The sequence below is a fragment of the Mustela putorius genome, unplaced genomic scaffold, assembly GCF_011764305.1.
Source record: "Mustela putorius furo isolate JIRA1106 unplaced genomic scaffold, ASM1176430v1.1 tig00000832_pilon_pilon_pilon, whole genome shotgun sequence".
Taxonomy (NCBI): domain Eukaryota; kingdom Metazoa; phylum Chordata; class Mammalia; order Carnivora; family Mustelidae; genus Mustela; species Mustela putorius.
Genome location: NW_025421491.1, coordinates 3390308 through 3409172, shown reverse-complemented (window position 1 = coordinate 3409172; position 18865 = coordinate 3390308). Strand labels below are relative to the sequence as shown.

Genomic DNA, 18865 nt, shown 5'->3' with positions numbered 1-18865 from the left:
ATATGAACAAAAAGAATGAAGTATCATTTAAGTGACTTGAAGAAGTTATCTATAGATTTTTATTTTTATTTTTTTAGTAGTTCACAAACAACATGATTACAAAATAAATATTTTTACCTCTTTATTGTTTTTTCTTTTCTTGTTTTCTCCTCCAGGATAAACCAGTTTTTACATTTGGCTTATTATTACTAATACTATAATGTTGATGTAATAAGATTATAGGTTTTTCCAATTTGATGTGACAGCTTGATCTCAGCAGCAAATCAAGACAAACACATGAAATTTATGTAGCTTGTATACATTTCTTTTTATTTTAAATGCTTTCATTTCTCCATGAAAATTGATCTTTGAAAAAATCAGATGTTCCTTTAAAAAGAAATAAGGAGGTTGAACTTTAAATATAGATAGCCTTATTATAGCTTATTACAGATTATATTCTTGGAAAATATATTATAAATATAATATGATTTTTCCATTTAAAATCATGTGAAGAAGCAAGATGGCAGAGGAGTAGGAGATAGAAATATCATCAGGTCCCAGGTGTTCCGCTAGATAGTTATCAAACCATTCTGAACCCCAACAAACTCAACAGGAGATAGAAGAGAAGAAGAGCAGCAATTCTAGCAATTCTAGCAATTCTAGAAAATAGACCACTTTCCAGAAGGTAGGACCTGTGGAGAAATGTTTCCAAAGCCAGGAGAAGATGGACCGTGGGGGGAGGGGCCACCTCCTGGTAAGTCAGAGAGCAGTGATACACAAAATCAGAAATTTTAGAAGTCTGTTCTACTGAAGGACATCACTCCAGAGGCTAAGCTGGGGGTGGAGCCCTCACGGAGACAATGTGGTCTCAGGACTGGCAGGGTCACAGAAAGACTAGTGATGTCTGAGTGTGGCAGAGCTCCCAGGTATCAGAGTGGGGAAGCCAGCAGCAGAGATACAATTGAGCAGTGGGCTCTCAGCACATGGTTACCTTAAAATGGGATCTGAGGCACAGTCAGGCTACTGCTTTTTGAGCAGGGACCCCACAAGTAGCAGATCCAGAGAGACCCTCTCCTTCCTCCAGCAGGAGAGATGCAGGAGTGCACTGTAGGAATCTTCTGGGTTTGGAAACTCCAAATGGGGCCGTGTGCCAGATATAGAAACACTCAGTCACAGGCCAGGTGAGCACAGAGTCTGGTGGGAGAGCAGAGAGAGGGGAGGGATTGACTGCTTTCTCTGAGAGGGCACTGAGGAGTGGGGCTCTGAGCTCTCAGAAACTCCAGCTGGATATTTGGAGGCCACCACCCTCATTTCCATCCTCCAAAGTTCTACAGAAAACATTTAGGGGAAAAAAGCTACCAAGAGCACACCCAGAAAATTACTTAACCTGGCCCCTGGCAAGGGTGGTGTAATTCTGCCTCAGACAAAGTCATTTAAGAATCACTGCAAGAGGCCCCTCCCCCAGAAGATCAGCAAGAACATTCAGCCAAGACCAAGTTCCCCGATCAATGAGAACTGCAGAACTCCAGAACTAGGGGAAAGCAACACATAGAATTCTTGGCTTTTTTCCCATGATCCTTTAGTCTTTCAAAGATAAATTTTAAAATTTTTTTCCTTATCTATTATTTTAACTTTTCCTCTTTCCTATTTTTATGTTTTAACATCTTTAGACTACTTTATCTTATCAATACCTTTTTGTATATTTATTTATTTATTTAAAGATTTTATTTCTTTTTTTGACAGAGAGAGACAAAGCAAGAGAGGGAATACAAGCAGTGAGAGTGTGAGAGGAAGAAGCAGGCTTCCCGCCAATCAGGGAGCCTAATATAGGGCTCAATCCCAGGACACTAGGATATTGACCTGAGCTGAAGGCAGAGGCTTAACCCACTGAGCCACTCAGACGCCCCTTATCAATACCTTTAAAAAAAAATCTTTTTAAAGTTTTATTCTTAAAGTCATATTTTATCCCTTCATTGTATTTAACCTTATTTTTGGTATACATATAGTTTTTTTTTTCTTTAAAATTTGGGATAAAATTTCTTCTAATAGATCAAAATATACCCTAAATTAGTGCATGCCTTAGTTCTAGTGATCACATTTTCTCCTTTTTTTTTTTTTTCTTTCTTTTTTTTCCAACCAACTTCCTACCTCATCAATTCCTATTTTAGAATTTTTTCAAGTTTTCATCTTTACAGTCATATTCCATCCCTCCATCATGCTTACCCTTATGTTTGAATATATAGAAGTTTGTTTCTTAAAATATTGAGAGGTAGTTTCTTCTAAGACACTAGAATACACTCAAAATTAAGTAGATGGCTCTGTTCTAGCCACCAGTCTAATACGTATTTTTATTATTTATTTATTTATTTTATTTAGCCCTTTCTTCTCCCCCAGTTTTGGGTTTCTTCTGATTTTGTTAGCATATACTTTTCTGGGGTCTTTGCCACCCTTTTAGTATTTTGTTCTCTCATTCATTTATTCTATCTGGATAAAAGGACAAGGCAGAAAAACTCACCAAAACAAAACACCAAGAGGCAGTACCGAAGCTAGGGACCTAATCAATATGGACATTGGTAATATATCAGAACTAGAGTTCAGAATGATGATTATCAAGGTGCTAGCTGGACTTTATTTCTACAGAAAGGGATTTTATTTCTCCAGCTTTCTGGAGAAATAAAATCCCTTTCTGTAGAAATAAAAGAACTAAAATCTAACCAAATTGAAATAAAAAAAAAACTATTAATGAGGTGCAATAAAATTTGACTATTAATAATGATGAAGTGCAATAAAAAATGGATAATACTGCTAGAATAAATGAGGCAGAAGAAAGAATTTGTGATATAGAAGGCCAAATGACAGAGAATAAAGAAGCTGAGCAAAAGAAGACAAACAACTACTGGATCACGATCACGGGGGAATTCAAGAGATAAGTGATACCATAAGACAAAACAATGTTAGAACAATTGGAATCCCAGAAGACAAAGAAAGAGAGAGGGGGGCAGAAGGTATATTGGAGCAAATTATAGTAGATAATTGTCCTACCTTGGTGAAGGGAACAAGCATCAAAATCCAGGAGGCACAGAGAACCCCCTCAAAATTAATAAAAATAGGTCTACACTCCATCATTTAATAGTAAAACTTACAAGTCTTAATAACAAAAAGAAAATCCTGAAAGCAGCTCTGGACAAGAAGTCTGTAACACACAATGGTAGAAAGATTGGTAGCAGACCTAGCCACAGAGACCTGGCAGGCCAGAAAGGACTGGCATGATATATTCAGAGCACTAAACAAGAAAAAAATATGCAGACAAGAATACTACATCCAGTTAGGCTCTCATTGAGAATAGAAGGAGAGATTAAAAGCTTCCAGGACAAGCAAAAATTAAAAGAATTTGCAAACACCAAAACCGGCCCTACCGGAAATATTGAAAGGGCTCCTTTAAGCAAAGAGAGAACCTAAAAGTAACAGATCAGAAAGGAACAGAGACAATATACAGTAACAGTCACCTTCCAGGGGATACAATGGTACTCAATTCATATCTTTCAATAGTTACCTGAATGTCAATGGGCTAAATGCCCCAATCAAAAGACACAGGGTATCAGAATGGATAAAAAAACAAGACCCATCAATATGCAGTCTATAATAAACTCATTTTAGATCCAAAAACACCTTCAGATTTAAAGTGAGGGCTTGGAAAACAATTTACCATGCTAATGGACATCAAAAGAAAGCTGGGGTGGCAATCCTTAGATAAACTAGATTTAAAGCCAAAGACTATAATAAAAGATGAGGAAGGACAGTATATCATACTCAAAGGGTCTGTCCAACAAGAAGATCTAACAATTTTAAATATCTATGCCCCTAACATGGGAGCAGCCAACTACAAACCAATTAATAACAAATTCAAAGAAACACACTGGCAATAATACAATAATAGTAGGGGACTTTATTATATCCCTCACTGAAATGGAACAATCATCTAAGCAAAAGCTCAACAAGGAAATAAAGGCTTTAGATGACCCACTGGACCAGATGGATATCACAGATACACTCAAAACATTCTATCCTAAAGCAACAAAATACACATTTTTCTGTAGTCGACATGGAATATTTTCCAAAATAGATCACATCCTCTGTCACAAATCAGGTCTTAACAGGTACCAAAAGATTGGGATCATTCTCTGCATATATTCAGACCTCAATGCACTGAAACTAGAGCTCAATCACAAGAGGAAAGTTGGAAAGAACTCAAATACAAGGAGATTAAGATCATCCTACTAAAGAATGAATGGGTCAACCAGGAAATTAAAGAAGAATTAAAAAAAAGTCATGGAAACAAATGCAAAGAAAACACATCCAGCTGTTTAAAATCTTTGGGACACAACAAAGGCGTTCCTGAGAGGAAAGTAAATAGGAATACAAGACTTCCTCAAAAAACAAGAAAGGTCTCAAGTACACAACCTAACCTACACCTAAAAGATCTGGAGAAAGAACAGCAAAGAAAGCCTAAACCCAGCAGGTGAAAAGAAATAATAAAGATCAGAGCAGAAATCAAAGAAATAGAAACAAAAAGAATAGTAGAACAAATCAAAGAAGCTAGGAGTTGGTTCTTTGAAAGAATTAATAAGATTAATAAACCTCTAGCCAGACTTATGAAAAACCAAAGAGAAAGAACCCAAATTAATAAATCATGAATGAAAGAGGAGAGATCACAACCAACACCAAAGAAATACAAACAATTATAAGAACATATCATCAGCAACTATATGTCAGCAAAGTTGACAATCTAGAAGAAATGATGCAATCCTACAAACACATAAACTACCAAAACTGAACCAGGAAGAAATAGGAAACCTGAAAAGACCCATAGTCAGTAAGGAGATGGAAGTCGTCATCAAAAATCTCCAAACAAACAAGAGCCCAGGGCCAGATGGCTTCCCAGGGGAATTCTATCAAACATTTAAAGAAGAATACCTGTTCTCCTGAAACTGTTCCCAAAAAATAGAAATGGAAGGAAAACTTCCAAACTCATTTTATGAGGTCAGCATTACCTTGATCCCCAAACCCAAAACTAGGCAAAGACCCTATCAAAAAGGAGAATTGATGATCATGTCCTTGATGAACATGGATGCAAAATTCTCACCAAAATACTAGCTGAGAGGATCCAACAGTACACTGGAAGGATTATACACCATGAGCAAGTGGGATTTATTACTGGGCTACAAGGTTGGTTCAACACCTGCAAATCAATCAATGTAATACAATACATTAATAAAAGACAGAACAAGAACCATATGATACTCTCAATAGATACTGAAAAAACATTTGACAAAGTACAGCATCCTTTCTAGATCAAAACTCTTCAGAGTGTAGGGATATAGGGTACATACCTCAATATCATCAAAACCATCTATGAAAACCCACAGGGAATATCATTCTCAATGGGAAAAAAAAACTAAGAGCTTTTCCCGTAAGGACAGGAGCATGGCAGGATCTCCACTCTCACCACTGTTATTCAACATAGTACTAGAAGTCCTAGCCTCAGCAATCAGACAACAAAAAGAAATAAAAGGCATCCTAATAGGCAAAGAAGACGACAAACTCTCACTCTTTGCAGATGATATGATACTTTATGTGGAAAACCAAAAGACTCCAATCCAAAACTGCTAGAACTCACAGAAGAATTCAGTAGTGTCAGAACATAAAATCAATGCATAGAAATCAGTTTCATTTCTATACACTAAAAGCAAGAGAGAAGAAAGAAATTAAGGAGTCAATCCCATTTACAATTGCACCCCAAACCTTAAGATACCTAGGAATAAACCTAAAGAGGCAAAGAATCTGTACTCAGAAAACTATAAATTACTCATGAAAGAAATTGAGGAAGACACAAAGAAATGGAAAAACATTCCATGCTCATGGACTGGAAGAACAAATATTGTGAAAATGTCTACGCTACCTAAAGAAATCTACACATTTAACATATTCCCTATCAAAATAACCATCAATTTTTTTTTCAAAGAAATGGGACAAATAATCTTAAAATTTATATGGAACCAGAAAAGACACTGAACAGCCAGAAGAATGTTGAAAAAAAAAAAAAAACAAAGTTGGAGGCATCACAATTTCAGACTTCAAGCTCTATTACAATGAGGTAATAATCAAGACAGTATGGTACTGGCACAAAAACAGACACATAGATCAATGGAACAGAATAGAGAGCCCAGAAATAGACCCTCAGCTCTATGGTCAACTAATCTTTGACAAAGCAGTAAAGAATGTCCAATGGAAAAAAGACAGCCTCTTTAATAAATGGTGTTGAGAAAATTGGACAGCCACGTGCAGAAAAATGAAATTGGACCATTTCCTTACACCACACACAAAAATAGACTCAAAATGGATGAAGGACCTCAAGGAGAGAAAGGAATCCATCAAAATCCTTGAGAAGAACACAGGCAGCAACCTCTTCGACCTCAGCCGCAGCAACATCTTCCTAGGAACAACTCCAAAGGCAATGGAAGCAAGGGCAAAAATGAACTATTGGGATTTCATCAAGATCAAAAGCTTTTGCACAGCAAAGGAAACAGTTAACATAATCAAAAGACAACTGACAGAATGGGAGAAGATATTTGCAAACGACATATCAGATAAAGGACTAGTGTCCAGAATCTATAAAGAACTTAGCAAACTCAACACCCAAAGAACAAATAATCCAATCAAGAAATGGGCAGAGGACATGAACAGACATTTCTGCAAAGACGACATCCAGATGGCCAACAGACACATGAAAAAGTGCTCCATATCACTCGGCATCAGGGAAATACAAATCAAAACCACAATGCAATATCACCTCACACCAGTCAGAATGGCTAAAATCAACAAGTCAGGAAATGACAGATGCTGGCGAGGATGTGGAGAAAGGGGAACCCTCCTACACTGTTGGTGGGAATGCAAGCTGGTGCAACCACTCTGGAAAACAGTATGGAGGTTCCTCAAAATGTTGAAAATAGAACTTCCCTATGACCCAGCAATTGCACTACTGGGTATTTACCCTAAAGATACAAACGTAGTGATCCGAAGAGGCACATGCACCTTAATGTTTATAGCAGCAATGTCCACAATAGCCAAACTATGGAAAGAACCTAGATGTCCATCAACAGATGAATGGATCAAGAAGATGTGGTATATATACACAATGAAATACTATGCAGCCATCAAAAGAAACGAAATCTTGCCATTTGTGACAACATGGATGGAACTAGAGCATATCATGCTTAGCGAAATAAGTCAAGCAGAGAAAGAAAACTATCATATGATCTCCCTGATATGAGGAAGTGGTGATGCAACATGGGGGCTTAAGTGGGTAGGAGAAGAATAAATGAAAGAAGATGGGATTGGGAGGGAGACAAACCATAAGTGACTCTTAATCTCACAAAACAAACTGAGGGTTGCTGGGGGGGAGGGGGGTTGGGAGAAGGGGGGTGGGGTTATGGACATTGGGGAGGGTATATGCTTTGGTGAGTGCTGTGAAGTGTGTAAACCTGGCGATTCACAGACCTGTACCCCTGGGGATAAAAATATATGTTTATAAAAAATAAAACAAAAAACAAACAAAAAAACCCCTAAAATGTGGGCTCACTAGAAAAGTAAATAAGCAGCCTCTTTCATTGTTGCATCCTAGGCGCACCACTAAGCTTGATGCTCCAACACTACTCTCCAGCTTCTTTCATTTAAACAGTCTTCAACAAACATCTGAGAACCTACAACGAACCTGGCACTGTGCTGAACACAGAATAGGCACATAGGGAAGGACTTACTCCCATCCTTTGAGAACGTATCCAGAGCCGTAATATCCACCAGAATCTTAAGATATAGAAATAAACAAATGGCCTATAAGAAATATAGGAAGGAAAAGGGAAAGACAAGGAAAATAATGCCCTGAGCTTAAGATGCTGAAGATGTAATTGGTGAGATAAGGCATAAATTAAAGCAAACAAAGAAGTCACAGCAATATAGTACAAACAAAGTGAAGTAGAATGAAGTATAGTAAGGCTGATGGAAGTTTGGAATAGTGGACAAGTCAGTGAAGAGGCCAAGTGTCTCTGGTCCACTAGACATATTAGGTGAATGACATACACCGTTTAGCAGTCAGATCGTCAAAGTGCACTGCTTGAAGCTTATCCCCTGTTTTCTTTCTATTCCTCATGGTCAATATTGTATCCACTCAACAAATGATCAGCCCACTCTCTCTTATTTACAGAACATCCTTTTGTTCAACAACCCAACATCTTCCATATGACCATGTGCTTCTTTGGAAAACTGGGATGATCTCCTCTTGCTTGTCAATACTCAGCTTAAGAATGAGAACATGAGCAAGTCTGGTCAGTAGAGACATTGACAAGAATTCTGGAGTTTTCTGGGGATAATATCTGTCCCCCCTTCAACTCTTTTAAAAGGGAGACTAATAGGAAAATACAAATCAAAACTACAATAAGATACCACCTCACACCAGTCAGAGTGGCTAAAATTAATTAACAATGACAGATGTTGATAAAGGGGAACCCTCCTACACTGTTGGTGGGAATGCGAGCTGGTGCAGCCACTCTGGGAAACAGCATGGAGGTTCCTCAAAAAGCTGAAAATAGAGCTACCCTATGAGCCAGCAACTGCACCAGTATTTACCCTAAAGATACAAATATAGTGATCCGAAGGGGCACATGCACCTGAATGTTTATAGCAGTCAACCAGAGAAACACAATTATCACATGATCTCTCTGATATGAGGAATTTGAGAGGCAGGGAGAGGGGTTGTGGGGAGCAGAGAGGAATAAATGAAACAAGATGGGATCCGGAGGGAGACAAACCACAAGAGACTCTTAATCTCATAAAACGAGCTGAGGGTTGCTGGGAGTGGAGGGGGTAGGGAGAGAATGATTGGGTTATGGACATTGGGGAGGGTATGTGCTATGTAATAGGGGAGGGGAGTGCTGTGAAATATGTAAGCCTGTATCCTTGAAACAAATAATACATTATATGTTAATTTAAAAAATCATGTTAAAAAGCAAGTCTAGAGAATAAAATTAGGAAAATATCCCCATATCACATTTCACAATAATAAAAATGATATACCTTTCAGCATAGGTAATGTGGTATTTAAAATGTTTTTAACATAACAGAGAACAACAAGTATCCAAACATTTAAATGTGCAATTGATCCTTGAACAACAGGGGTTTGAACTGCATGGGTCCACTTACATGCAGATTTTTTTTTTTTTTATAAATACAGTACAGTACCCTAAATGTACTTTCTCTTCCTTATGATTTTCTTAACATCTTCTTTTTGCTAGCTTTCTTTATTATATGGATACAGTATATAATACATACAGCTACAAAATCTAAGCTCATCATCAGTTTGTGTTATTAATAAGGCTTCCAGTGGACAGTAGGCAAGTAGCAGTGAAATTTTGGGGGGAGTCAAAAGTTACATGAGGAATTTCAACTTCACAGGGGTTGGTGCCCCTAATCGCTGTGTTGTTCAAAGATCAACTGTACTCCTAAAGCTTTATTAAAAAGTTCTGAGGTAAAGTGGACCGAATTTTGGTTAGACTGAAGAAGTAGTAGGATGTGTGGTCATGTGAGTTCTGATATGTGGAAGTTTTAAATTTCAGTGATTTTATTAGCCAGTGTTTCCTGAGATATGTTCTAAGGAGTAAGAGTTGGTGAGACATTAGTCGTTGTGATTCAAGTAAGAGTCCTCTGATAACGAAATGTAGGAAATACTGGATTTAGAAAAAGAAACAGGTTTCTTCGTGCAGAATCACAAAGAGCCTTTAATACACAAACCCACCTCATGAATCTCTAAGTGACAGCATTTCTCCACACTTAGTTAGCCACACAAATAAATTATTCTAGAGTACAAAACTGCCCTGTTCATTCACAGGGAGGGAGAGAGAGAGGGAGGTACCCTGGTCAACTCTACCACATGACCCTCATTTGACATATGATACCACATTTCATCTTTGCAACAAACCCATGAGTTTGTGACTACTTCTTCTCTAGCTAACAACACACACACACACACACACACACACACTCCCCCAAAAACACATGTTAGCAATCTTTTCAAGGTCAGCCAATTAGGAAAAGTCAGGTAGAAAAGAGAATGCTCTTCTAACTGGAGTTCTTCACTCCTTCTTCTAGGAGCCATAACTTCTGGAAAATTTTAGGACATAGATGACATTTCCTAGATTATACAGTTAATTATCAGTGGAACAATGGAAGAGAGGCTATGGAAAATTACCACCACCAGACTATCTCCATCAATTCTCCCTCAAAACTGGTCCATGAAGTGTAGGATTTCATTAAAAATGGTGTGTTTGCTCGGCATTCAGGAGCAAGCTTTCCCCTCCAACTGGATTGCCTTCCTTAATCCCCTCATAAAGTGAAATTATGGAGAATCAAATAATAATACCGTATCTCCTTTTTGCTAATTGCCTAAAATATACTCAAATATAAATTACTTTAACTTTGATTTATGTGGTTATCCCTGAATCCCTAAGAGCAACATTTCATCTCTCTTATATTTGATTTCAGCTTAAATAGTTATGTAACTGCATTGCTAAATCCATACACAATATCACCTACTTTAATGCAAGTAGCTTGAAACTTGAGAGCAGAAAACTAGTTTCAAGTTCTGGCATTTCTACTAACCAGCACTCGAACTTAGGCAAAGCTACCAAGTCATGGTGTTTTCACTGAAAACTGGAAATTAGAAACCATTTCCTATAGGAAATGTAGCCTCAGTTGACGTTTAACGTAGTATGAACATTGGGCTTGTAAAATTAATATAAAAGAAAAAGATGAATTATGCAGGGAAGGTAATATAGTAAAAGAGCTGCTCATTTGCAGAAATATGTTCCCATTATCCAGGCACTCTCTTTCCATCATGCTAAAAGACAGTTTCTCTCAGATTTTTCAAGGACTAATGGCGTTCTCAAGTTGATATTAACACCAACACCACCCTGCTCTGTCTGAATAAAATCTACCTGAGGCCGAACAGATCTGCCCAAACAAAGGTAAGAGTTTCTGCTCCAGGTATGGCAGAATTAACCCACTCTTTCTGTCTTCTGTGCATTTGGGGACTTGAACTTATTCTATGTAGACTATGCCACTGATGTCATAAGTCAATGGCAGAAATGAACTGAAAACTCTCTGAGTATAACATTTGGAATGAAAAAATCAAATGTCTGTATTGGGCCTGATGAAACACTTCAGTGATTATATACAGTGCACACCACCAGAATATAAGCCTAAGGGGTCAGATGTGTTTGCCTGTTTCATTCATTGTTGTATGTCTTTTTTTTTTTTTTTTAAGATTTTTATTTATTTATTTGACAGAGAGAGATCACAAGTAGGCAGAGAGGCAGGCAGAGAGAGAGGGGGGAAGCAGGATCCCCTTGGAGCAGAGAGCCTGATGCAGGGCTCAATCCCAGGAGCCCTGAGATCATGATCTGAGCCTAAAGCAGAGGCCTAACCCACTGAGCCACCCAGGCACCCCCATTGTTGTATGTCTTGCATCTAGAATTATTTCTGTCTCATAGTAGGGAAGTAAGCATGTAGTAAAAAGCTGTTGAGTGAAGAATTAATATTAAAATGATGAAAGAACATGGTTTCTAAAGAATAAAGTTCTGAGTTTTTGTACATGGAAGCAAAAATACAAACACATATGTAGGCAACATATTTTGGAACTTTGGGGATCTTTGGCATCAAATATTAAAAGATGATGTTATGACCAACTTGATAATTAAAATAAAATTCATTTGGATCTCTCTTAAGGAAATAAGAGCATTTGGTCAACTATATTGTCATTTAACTTTCCACAACATCCATATAAATTTCCACAATATTTCTCTTTATATGCTATATTTAATTGCATAGTAGTAATACATTTTTTAAAGGTTTGTTTGCAAGTCCTAAAAATTGTTTATTTGATCCTCCCCCGGTGAAAGAGTAAAGGTAGATATCATTACAGCTAATTCACAGCAGAAGAGATTTGGGCTCTGAAATATTAAATGTGTAACAGAAATATCCCACATTTACTACTGGGTCTCTGTTAAGGAATAAAATGTAAATAATAAAAAAAAAGTGAAAACAAAACAATAAAACGATTACAATGCAACTAATGTATCCAAATACTGCTCCAAGTACTTTCATATTCTATTTCATGTACTTTTACCAATGTCACTGTGAGGTTGCAGTTGTTTTAGTTGGATTTTTCAGATGCAAAATGAAGGCTCAGTGAAACTGAATAACTCTCTCGCTGACCTATCTCGTAAGTCTTAGAAAGGGGACCCAACCCTTGCTTTGTGACAACAAATCATGTGTCAGAAAGTCTGGCGCCCACCACTTACTTCTTAACTATTCTTTTACCACCACCTCTATGACTGTGTATATTAAGATGATATGTAAAAATGTAGGATGTAAATATATCTTTCTGTTATGATTATTATTAGAAATAGGATAAATCTGTCTCAGAAATTACATATGCACATGGTGTTATTTTTCTTTTCTCTTTTTCTTTTTCCCTTTTTCTTTTCTTTTCTTCTTTTCTTTTTTCTTTTCTCCTTTCCTTTCTTTTTTTTTCCATTTCTTTTCTTATTTCTACTAATGGAGGTGTGTTATTATCTACTCAGGTCACCTAGATCCTGCTGTGACTATTAGTTATAGGTTGGCTGGCCATGTGACTCTGAAGCTAAAGTGTGTGTGTGGGGTGGTGGTGTTAGAAGAGTGGAGATTAGCTGGTTTTTAGAATACTCTGGAGTATACAGAGAAGAAGGGAAGACCCAGCACTCCCTAGGGAATTCCCAGCAGCTAGCCATATTTCTCTTCTATGCACGGTGCTGGGAAACCTCTGGAGTGCAGTGGTAACATTTAGAGAATCTCCATCCTACGGGACTCCCTTCATGTCCCTAAACTGTTGTGTGAGGTTGATTAAACTTTTCAACAGATATGCACAATATGTGTGAGAACCAGGCAAATGTACATACTAAATGACCTCTCCAATACTAGCACACATGGAGTTATCTTAAATTGTTTACCTTTCATTCACGTCCCTCAATAGCTCAGGTTTAAGCAGACGCTCACAAGCAAGTAGACCGCTAAATAATTCATTCAAGCATTCAAGTGTCATTTCATATAAACATAGTGCAAAGTGCCTAAGATTAATGCTATGCTTTAGATATTTTAAGTTCCTGGAAAACATGGGAGTCAATAATCAAAAGCCCCTATTTCTGGTTGGTTGGCTGGAGAGTTCATGGTTTGTGGGAAAGGGAAAAAAAGATGAGAGATGAAAAAGAATGCATTTCAATTTTTCTCTTTCCTTCCCTACACACACACATACACATGTGCACACACTCATAGACACACAGACTTCACACACTTGCTTAGTCCCTAACTCCTTTGATATTTTGTATTCAGTACTGGACTTGGCTGACATAAGAAACTCCCTGTAAAAAGGCAGGTTTCCTCTGAGTTAAGGCTGGTTTCCATGGTGCTGAAATGTCCGTTTAAAAGTAAGCATCATCCTGAGGTACATACAGGGTAGGGCTCATACCAACACAGGTCACTCTGAGCCAGAAAGAGTTAGGACATCTGTATTGCACATAAACAGCATCAGGCCATGCAATTTTACTTTATGCATTTCAGCTCCCATTTAGAAAAAAGAAATCTCATTATCTTGTACCATATATTTTAAGGTCAGTGAATCATGTTGGGATGTTTTCACTTTGAAAACCACATTTAAATGGATGAGTATAATTGCTTGGATAAATACTCATATCTGTGAACAAGCATGTTTTAAAACATCCTCTTCCGCTCCTTCTGGAAATCCCTTTAGATTTGGGGAATGCAGGGGAGGAAAATGCTATCTTAAGTTATACAGGAAAGAGGGTTATTGACTGACATAACCTGTTCTAGTACATCTAGATTTGTCTCTTTTAAAATATATAAGGTATAAGCAAAACCTATTAAGTTAAAAAGTGTTGGAGATTGTAACAAACGTTCATCACTTATTTAGTATTGTTCAAAGGAATTTGTTATTGGATCATGGAGGGCTCACTGCATCCAGGAAAAAAAAATCAAGATGTTAAGGTTAGAACATATCTAAGGTGAAGGATATTTTGGTTTTGAGTGGTATTTGTGTGTGTGTGTGTGTGTGTGTGTGTGTGTGTGTGTGTGTGAAAGGAATACTTTGGAACTCTTTTAATGGACAGTCTGAATTATCCAAAAATGCACATTATCATTATCCATAATCTAGAAAAACATATCTGCAGTAAAAATTAGCATTCAGTATCTTTTCTTTTCTTGAAAATTAGATCCCACATGCCTAGAGAAAATGCATTTCAAAGTAGTAACTTTTTTTTTTTTTTTTTCTTTAATAGTGATGTTGAGTGACAAGAACTAGTTTCTGAATCTTTGGAAAGAGGTTTGCTAACTGCGGGTCAGAATCAGTAAAGTGAGAAATTTCAGCTGCTCAGGGGAATCACTTGGTGAGTGATTGCAATGCTCTGGGCACTTTCTGTGGCGTCCAGGAAAGGGTGTGAATTAGAAGACCTTAGAGCTCAGGACCTCACTCCTGCTACCTCAAGTGGGAGACTAGAGAAGCTGGGAGACCCATGGGGTATCTGAGCCTCACCTGTGTCTCTCTCTTTTTGTGTCCCTAAGAAGCATAGTTGGTTGGGGAAGGGAGAGGAGAAACTGAGACCAAGGGAATAGAAATTGGGTTTAGTATGGAAGGAAGAATATTAAAGAAGGCAAAGAGCTTTTTGAACACACCCCTCCCCCAACAGCCTAGAAATTCAGCCTAGTGCCTCCACTAAACCATGGTGGTGGGTGCTGTGCGTGTAGGTTTATGACCACACACTAGCAAAGTACCCCCTTCCCCAACTCTTCTATTGCCCTGCTTTTTGCTCTCTTTAGGCTGCCCCAGAGTTCCTACACCCAGGCTTCCAGTCCTTTTTTTCCCACCTGAGAAAGAAGTCCAGAGCCTTCCAGGGAATTATCTTGATGGATACTGGGTCATTCTTAGTGGCAGGCAGGCGTGGTAGATCAGGGATCAAGTGGGACACTTAGGTACCTGCTCTTGGTACGGACTGACTATCCACTCCACTCCTTAAACTCTCAGCCAGAGTCAGAGCCGGCCTCTGCCCCACTCTGGAGGAACCTTCCAGATTTCGGAGGCTCCATGTAGAAGAACCCAACTTGGGGATGAAAACTTGGAGGCTGGGGTTACCAGGTTCTAGGAAATCCCTGTAGTTCCCGAATTTTACTCTTGACATCTGGACATGCCTGCGAGTACCAGGAACCCGGGGTGCCTGGGACCTGGGCTGCGCATCTGGACTTCCGACGTCCATCCAGACGCCCAGAGAGCGCATTTCCGCGCCCAAAGCGACTGGCTGCAGCCGCGCGACCCCGCGCCTGGAGTAGGGTGTCCGCGCGGGCGAGCTTGGCCCCCTGCCCTCCTGCCCGCGTTCTTAGAGCCCGGATCGAAAAACCCGCCAACCATCCCTCTCGGGGAAGCCCGGCACTCGCCAGGAGGGCAGCGGTGACGCGGCTTCCCTTTCTCGGAGCCTCCTGGGCGCGCTGCCCTCGCCACCCCCTGGCTCTGCCCTTGCGCCGGCGCGCGCTGCCTCCCCGGGACCCGCCGCCTTCGCGGCCGGCTGCGGGGAGCGGCCAGGTCTCCCGCGAGCCGGCAGCCCGGAGCGCTCTCCCCGGGCTCACTCACCGATCCTGAGTACTTGCGGGGCGGTCTGCGGGAGGACGTAGCAGAGGAAATAGACGAGCGCCCAGCTGGCGTCTCTGGTCCAGAGCCCGGGCTGGGCGACGAGTGCGCGGCGCTCCATCTTCCCAGCTTCTTAATTCCTGCCGAGACCCAGCCGCGGCCGCTCGCCCGCGAGATGCAGCCCGCTCGGGCCGGCTCCCTGCCTCATCCTCCCCGCGAGGCTCGGCGTCGGCACCCTGCACGCTCCCCGCGGAGAGAGAGCGAGGGAGCGGGCGTGGGAACAAGGAGCTGGCTGGCGGCGCTGGGCTGGCTCCGGGCTCCTGGCTTCTGCCGCTAGCCCATCACTGCTCGCCCTCCTCCTCCTCCATGGGCCGCAGACCGCGGAGGGTCAGCGCGCTCCGGCTCCCGGAGCCAAGAGACCAGCTGAGGAAAGTTGCTGCCCCAATTTGCGGGCACGTCTTGCTCATTCGTCCTCTGGTCAGATGGAGAGTGGGGGGCAGGTGGAGGGGTCAGTGAGAGAAGGGGGGGGGAGGGGAAAGGCGGAGGAGGAAGGAGAAAGGGTACTGGGTGAGTTGGTGCCGGGGCTCTGAGCGAGCAGGATGGGCGCCTGCAGGTTAAGTGGGAGCGGAGCCACGCTCTCGCCTCTCTCTATCCTTGCTTTCCAAACCACCCCTCCTTCGCTGGCCCCACCCTTGATTTACTGCCCGCCCCGACACCACTGATCCAGACCCTCACACACGCACACAGGCACGCACATTCCCCCTTTCCCTCAACTTTGCGCTGCGCTGCTGGAAAGTCGATGGAGTGTGGCAGACTCGAGACCGAGAAAATCTTATCTACTGGTCGGAACGGAGGCAGTCTCCGCTGTGGACTGTGAGTGACAAGGGGCCTCATTGGTTATGTCCCTGTGTCCCTGTGAGGGGGTCGTGGAGATGACCAACTACTACTCTCCTCATCACTAGATGGAGAATCGCCTTCCTGGACGCCAGCACTTCGGAGAATAGCAGAGCTCCTGTTTTTAACTCTGACTAGGAGGAAGAGGAAGAGGAGAAGGAGAAACCTCCAGTACTCTAATATTAGAGTAGCTTCTTTTCTAGTCAGATCCCGAGATATTCTCTTGTAAAATTGCTTCCATTTAGAGATGCAGAACTGGGAAAGGGGCAGCTTCCAGCGCCACTTTTTTTCTTGATTTCTGTTGACTGTCACGTTTGAACGCTGGAAGACAGGCTATTTTAGCTATGTAGGTTTGGAGACTATTTCTCAGTAGAAGGACAAGGACAGTTCCGTGGGGAAATCATCAGCTTTAGATCATTTTGGTTTAATTTCCTTAGAGCTTCCTGGGAAATGTTCTATATAAATGGTTGCTAGCTGTGCACTAATATTCATAGATTATTTTTTCCCCCTAAGTATGGATTTTGGAAAACTGACCTAAACTGAGTCAATCTATTAGAAGAACATGTCTGCAGACATACCAGCCTAGAGTAAAAAGGAAGTACAAAACAAATCTATTGTATCTTAAGATTCATTCATTCATTCATTCATTCACCAAATACCTGAGTACCTTCTATGTGGTGCCAGAAACTACTTTTTACTGAAGACCCTCTCTGGACAAAAATGCACCACCTGTCTTCCAAGGGAGATTATAACCCCCCCACTGGAAGGTGGTCAGTTCATACCTCAAGTGGTGGGCCTATTTCCGGATACTATGGGATGAGAGTTGCCAAAGCAGAACACATTCATAGAGAAGAAGAAGGATTGGTCTAGATTTAGGATATCATCTTATGCATGGATTTATAAAACCAAGAAGAATTAGGAACATATGCTGGTTATCTTCAGAAATTTGAAGAGTTCTTATGTTAAAAGAAAGTAGTCTTAGTTAAGTGAAAAGAAATAAGAAAAATAAGAAGATTGGATGGAAGTTGTAAGATGAGTATATTTCACCCAGTTTTTGTGTGTGTGGGTGGGAGCATTGCTAAGCCAGGAAAGTGTCAAACAATGGTATGTGTGCTTCAGAAAGGAGTCAGACACTCCATTCACTCAATCATTTACTGGTTCATTCAGTGCATATTAAGCACCTACTTTGTGGGAGGCATTGTGCCAAGCCCTTGGAGACAACAGCCCGAATACGACTGCTACTATGATGAAACTCAAAGATAGTGAGGAAATGTGATGAGTTACAAGAAAAGAAAATGGTACTTTGTGCATGAATAAAAGGAGAAATTTAAGCTCATTATAGGACTTTAGGAAGGACTTGATGAAGGACTGATGCTTTAAAGCTGAAAAATGGGTATTTATTTGTGATTACTTAGTGTGAAAACAAATATAAAGATAGAGGACTTTGTTGTTGTTGTTTTCTTGCTACATCCAGGGTCAGTAGATAGTGAAGACTGCATCCCTAGATCTTGAGAACCTAAAGTCTAGAATTAGGTCAGCTTTTGAACTAATAGTGTTTGAATCCTGGTTTTTACCTAATTCTAGATTTGTAGCCTTGGTTAAATTATGTAATTTCCTGGGGATAGAGCTTGCCAGTGCTTGTCTATATCCATTTTTTTTTCTTCCCAGGCACATTAAAGTCTGTACCTTTTCAGTTAGGTGTAATCAGGTGACAATTGGTAGCTAACAAAATATGAGGGGAAGTGATATGTGCTATTTTGGGTTGAAAAGGAAGGCACTGGGAGATCTCATATGGCCCTTCAGCATAGTCTTCTCCTGACAGAGTAACTCTGGAAGTCAGAGTTTCTAGAGGACAAAATGAAATCAGCCTGGATCCCAGAGTCACTTTATGGAAAGGGGCTGCTCTGAATAGCTGTCAGAGCAACAACAAACGAGTAACAATATCAATGTGTTTTGAGGTCTGTTTGTTACTTAAGATGACCTATTTCACACTGACTAACACACTCTCTAAGATTTGATATCCTCATCTGGAAAACAAAGAATAATAATAACACAATGGGGCCATTGGAGGATGACATTAACTACTACATATAATGTTTTTTCCAAGGATCTTGTTACTCAGTATTTACTAATTAGTTCATCTGTGGTAATTACTCTTTTGGTTAAATGAATCTATGCATGTATTTCTAGTTTAAATATGTCTCATATAGTAGA

General features: G+C 40.2%; 1 protein-coding gene across 5 annotated transcripts in view; it reads right to left on the bottom strand.

Moving 5' to 3' along the window:
* Window positions 1-16665, bottom strand: part of GRIK1 (glutamate ionotropic receptor kainate type subunit 1) — a 385580-nt gene extending 368915 nt beyond the window's left edge. For 2 of the 5 annotated variants that reach the window (XM_045085170.1, XM_004757475.3), the window contains exon 1: window positions 15761-16664. In XM_045085170.1, coding sequence (XP_044941105.1) covers window positions 15761-15878 — 118 coding nt within the window. In that variant the 5' untranslated portion in view covers window positions 15879-16664. Of the gene's footprint in view, window positions 1-15760 lie in introns of all 5 variants that reach the window. The other 3 variants (XM_004757477.2, XM_004757476.3, XM_004757478.3) reach the window with 3 other exon arrangements.
* Between the last annotated feature and the right edge of the window lie 2200 nt (window positions 16666-18865).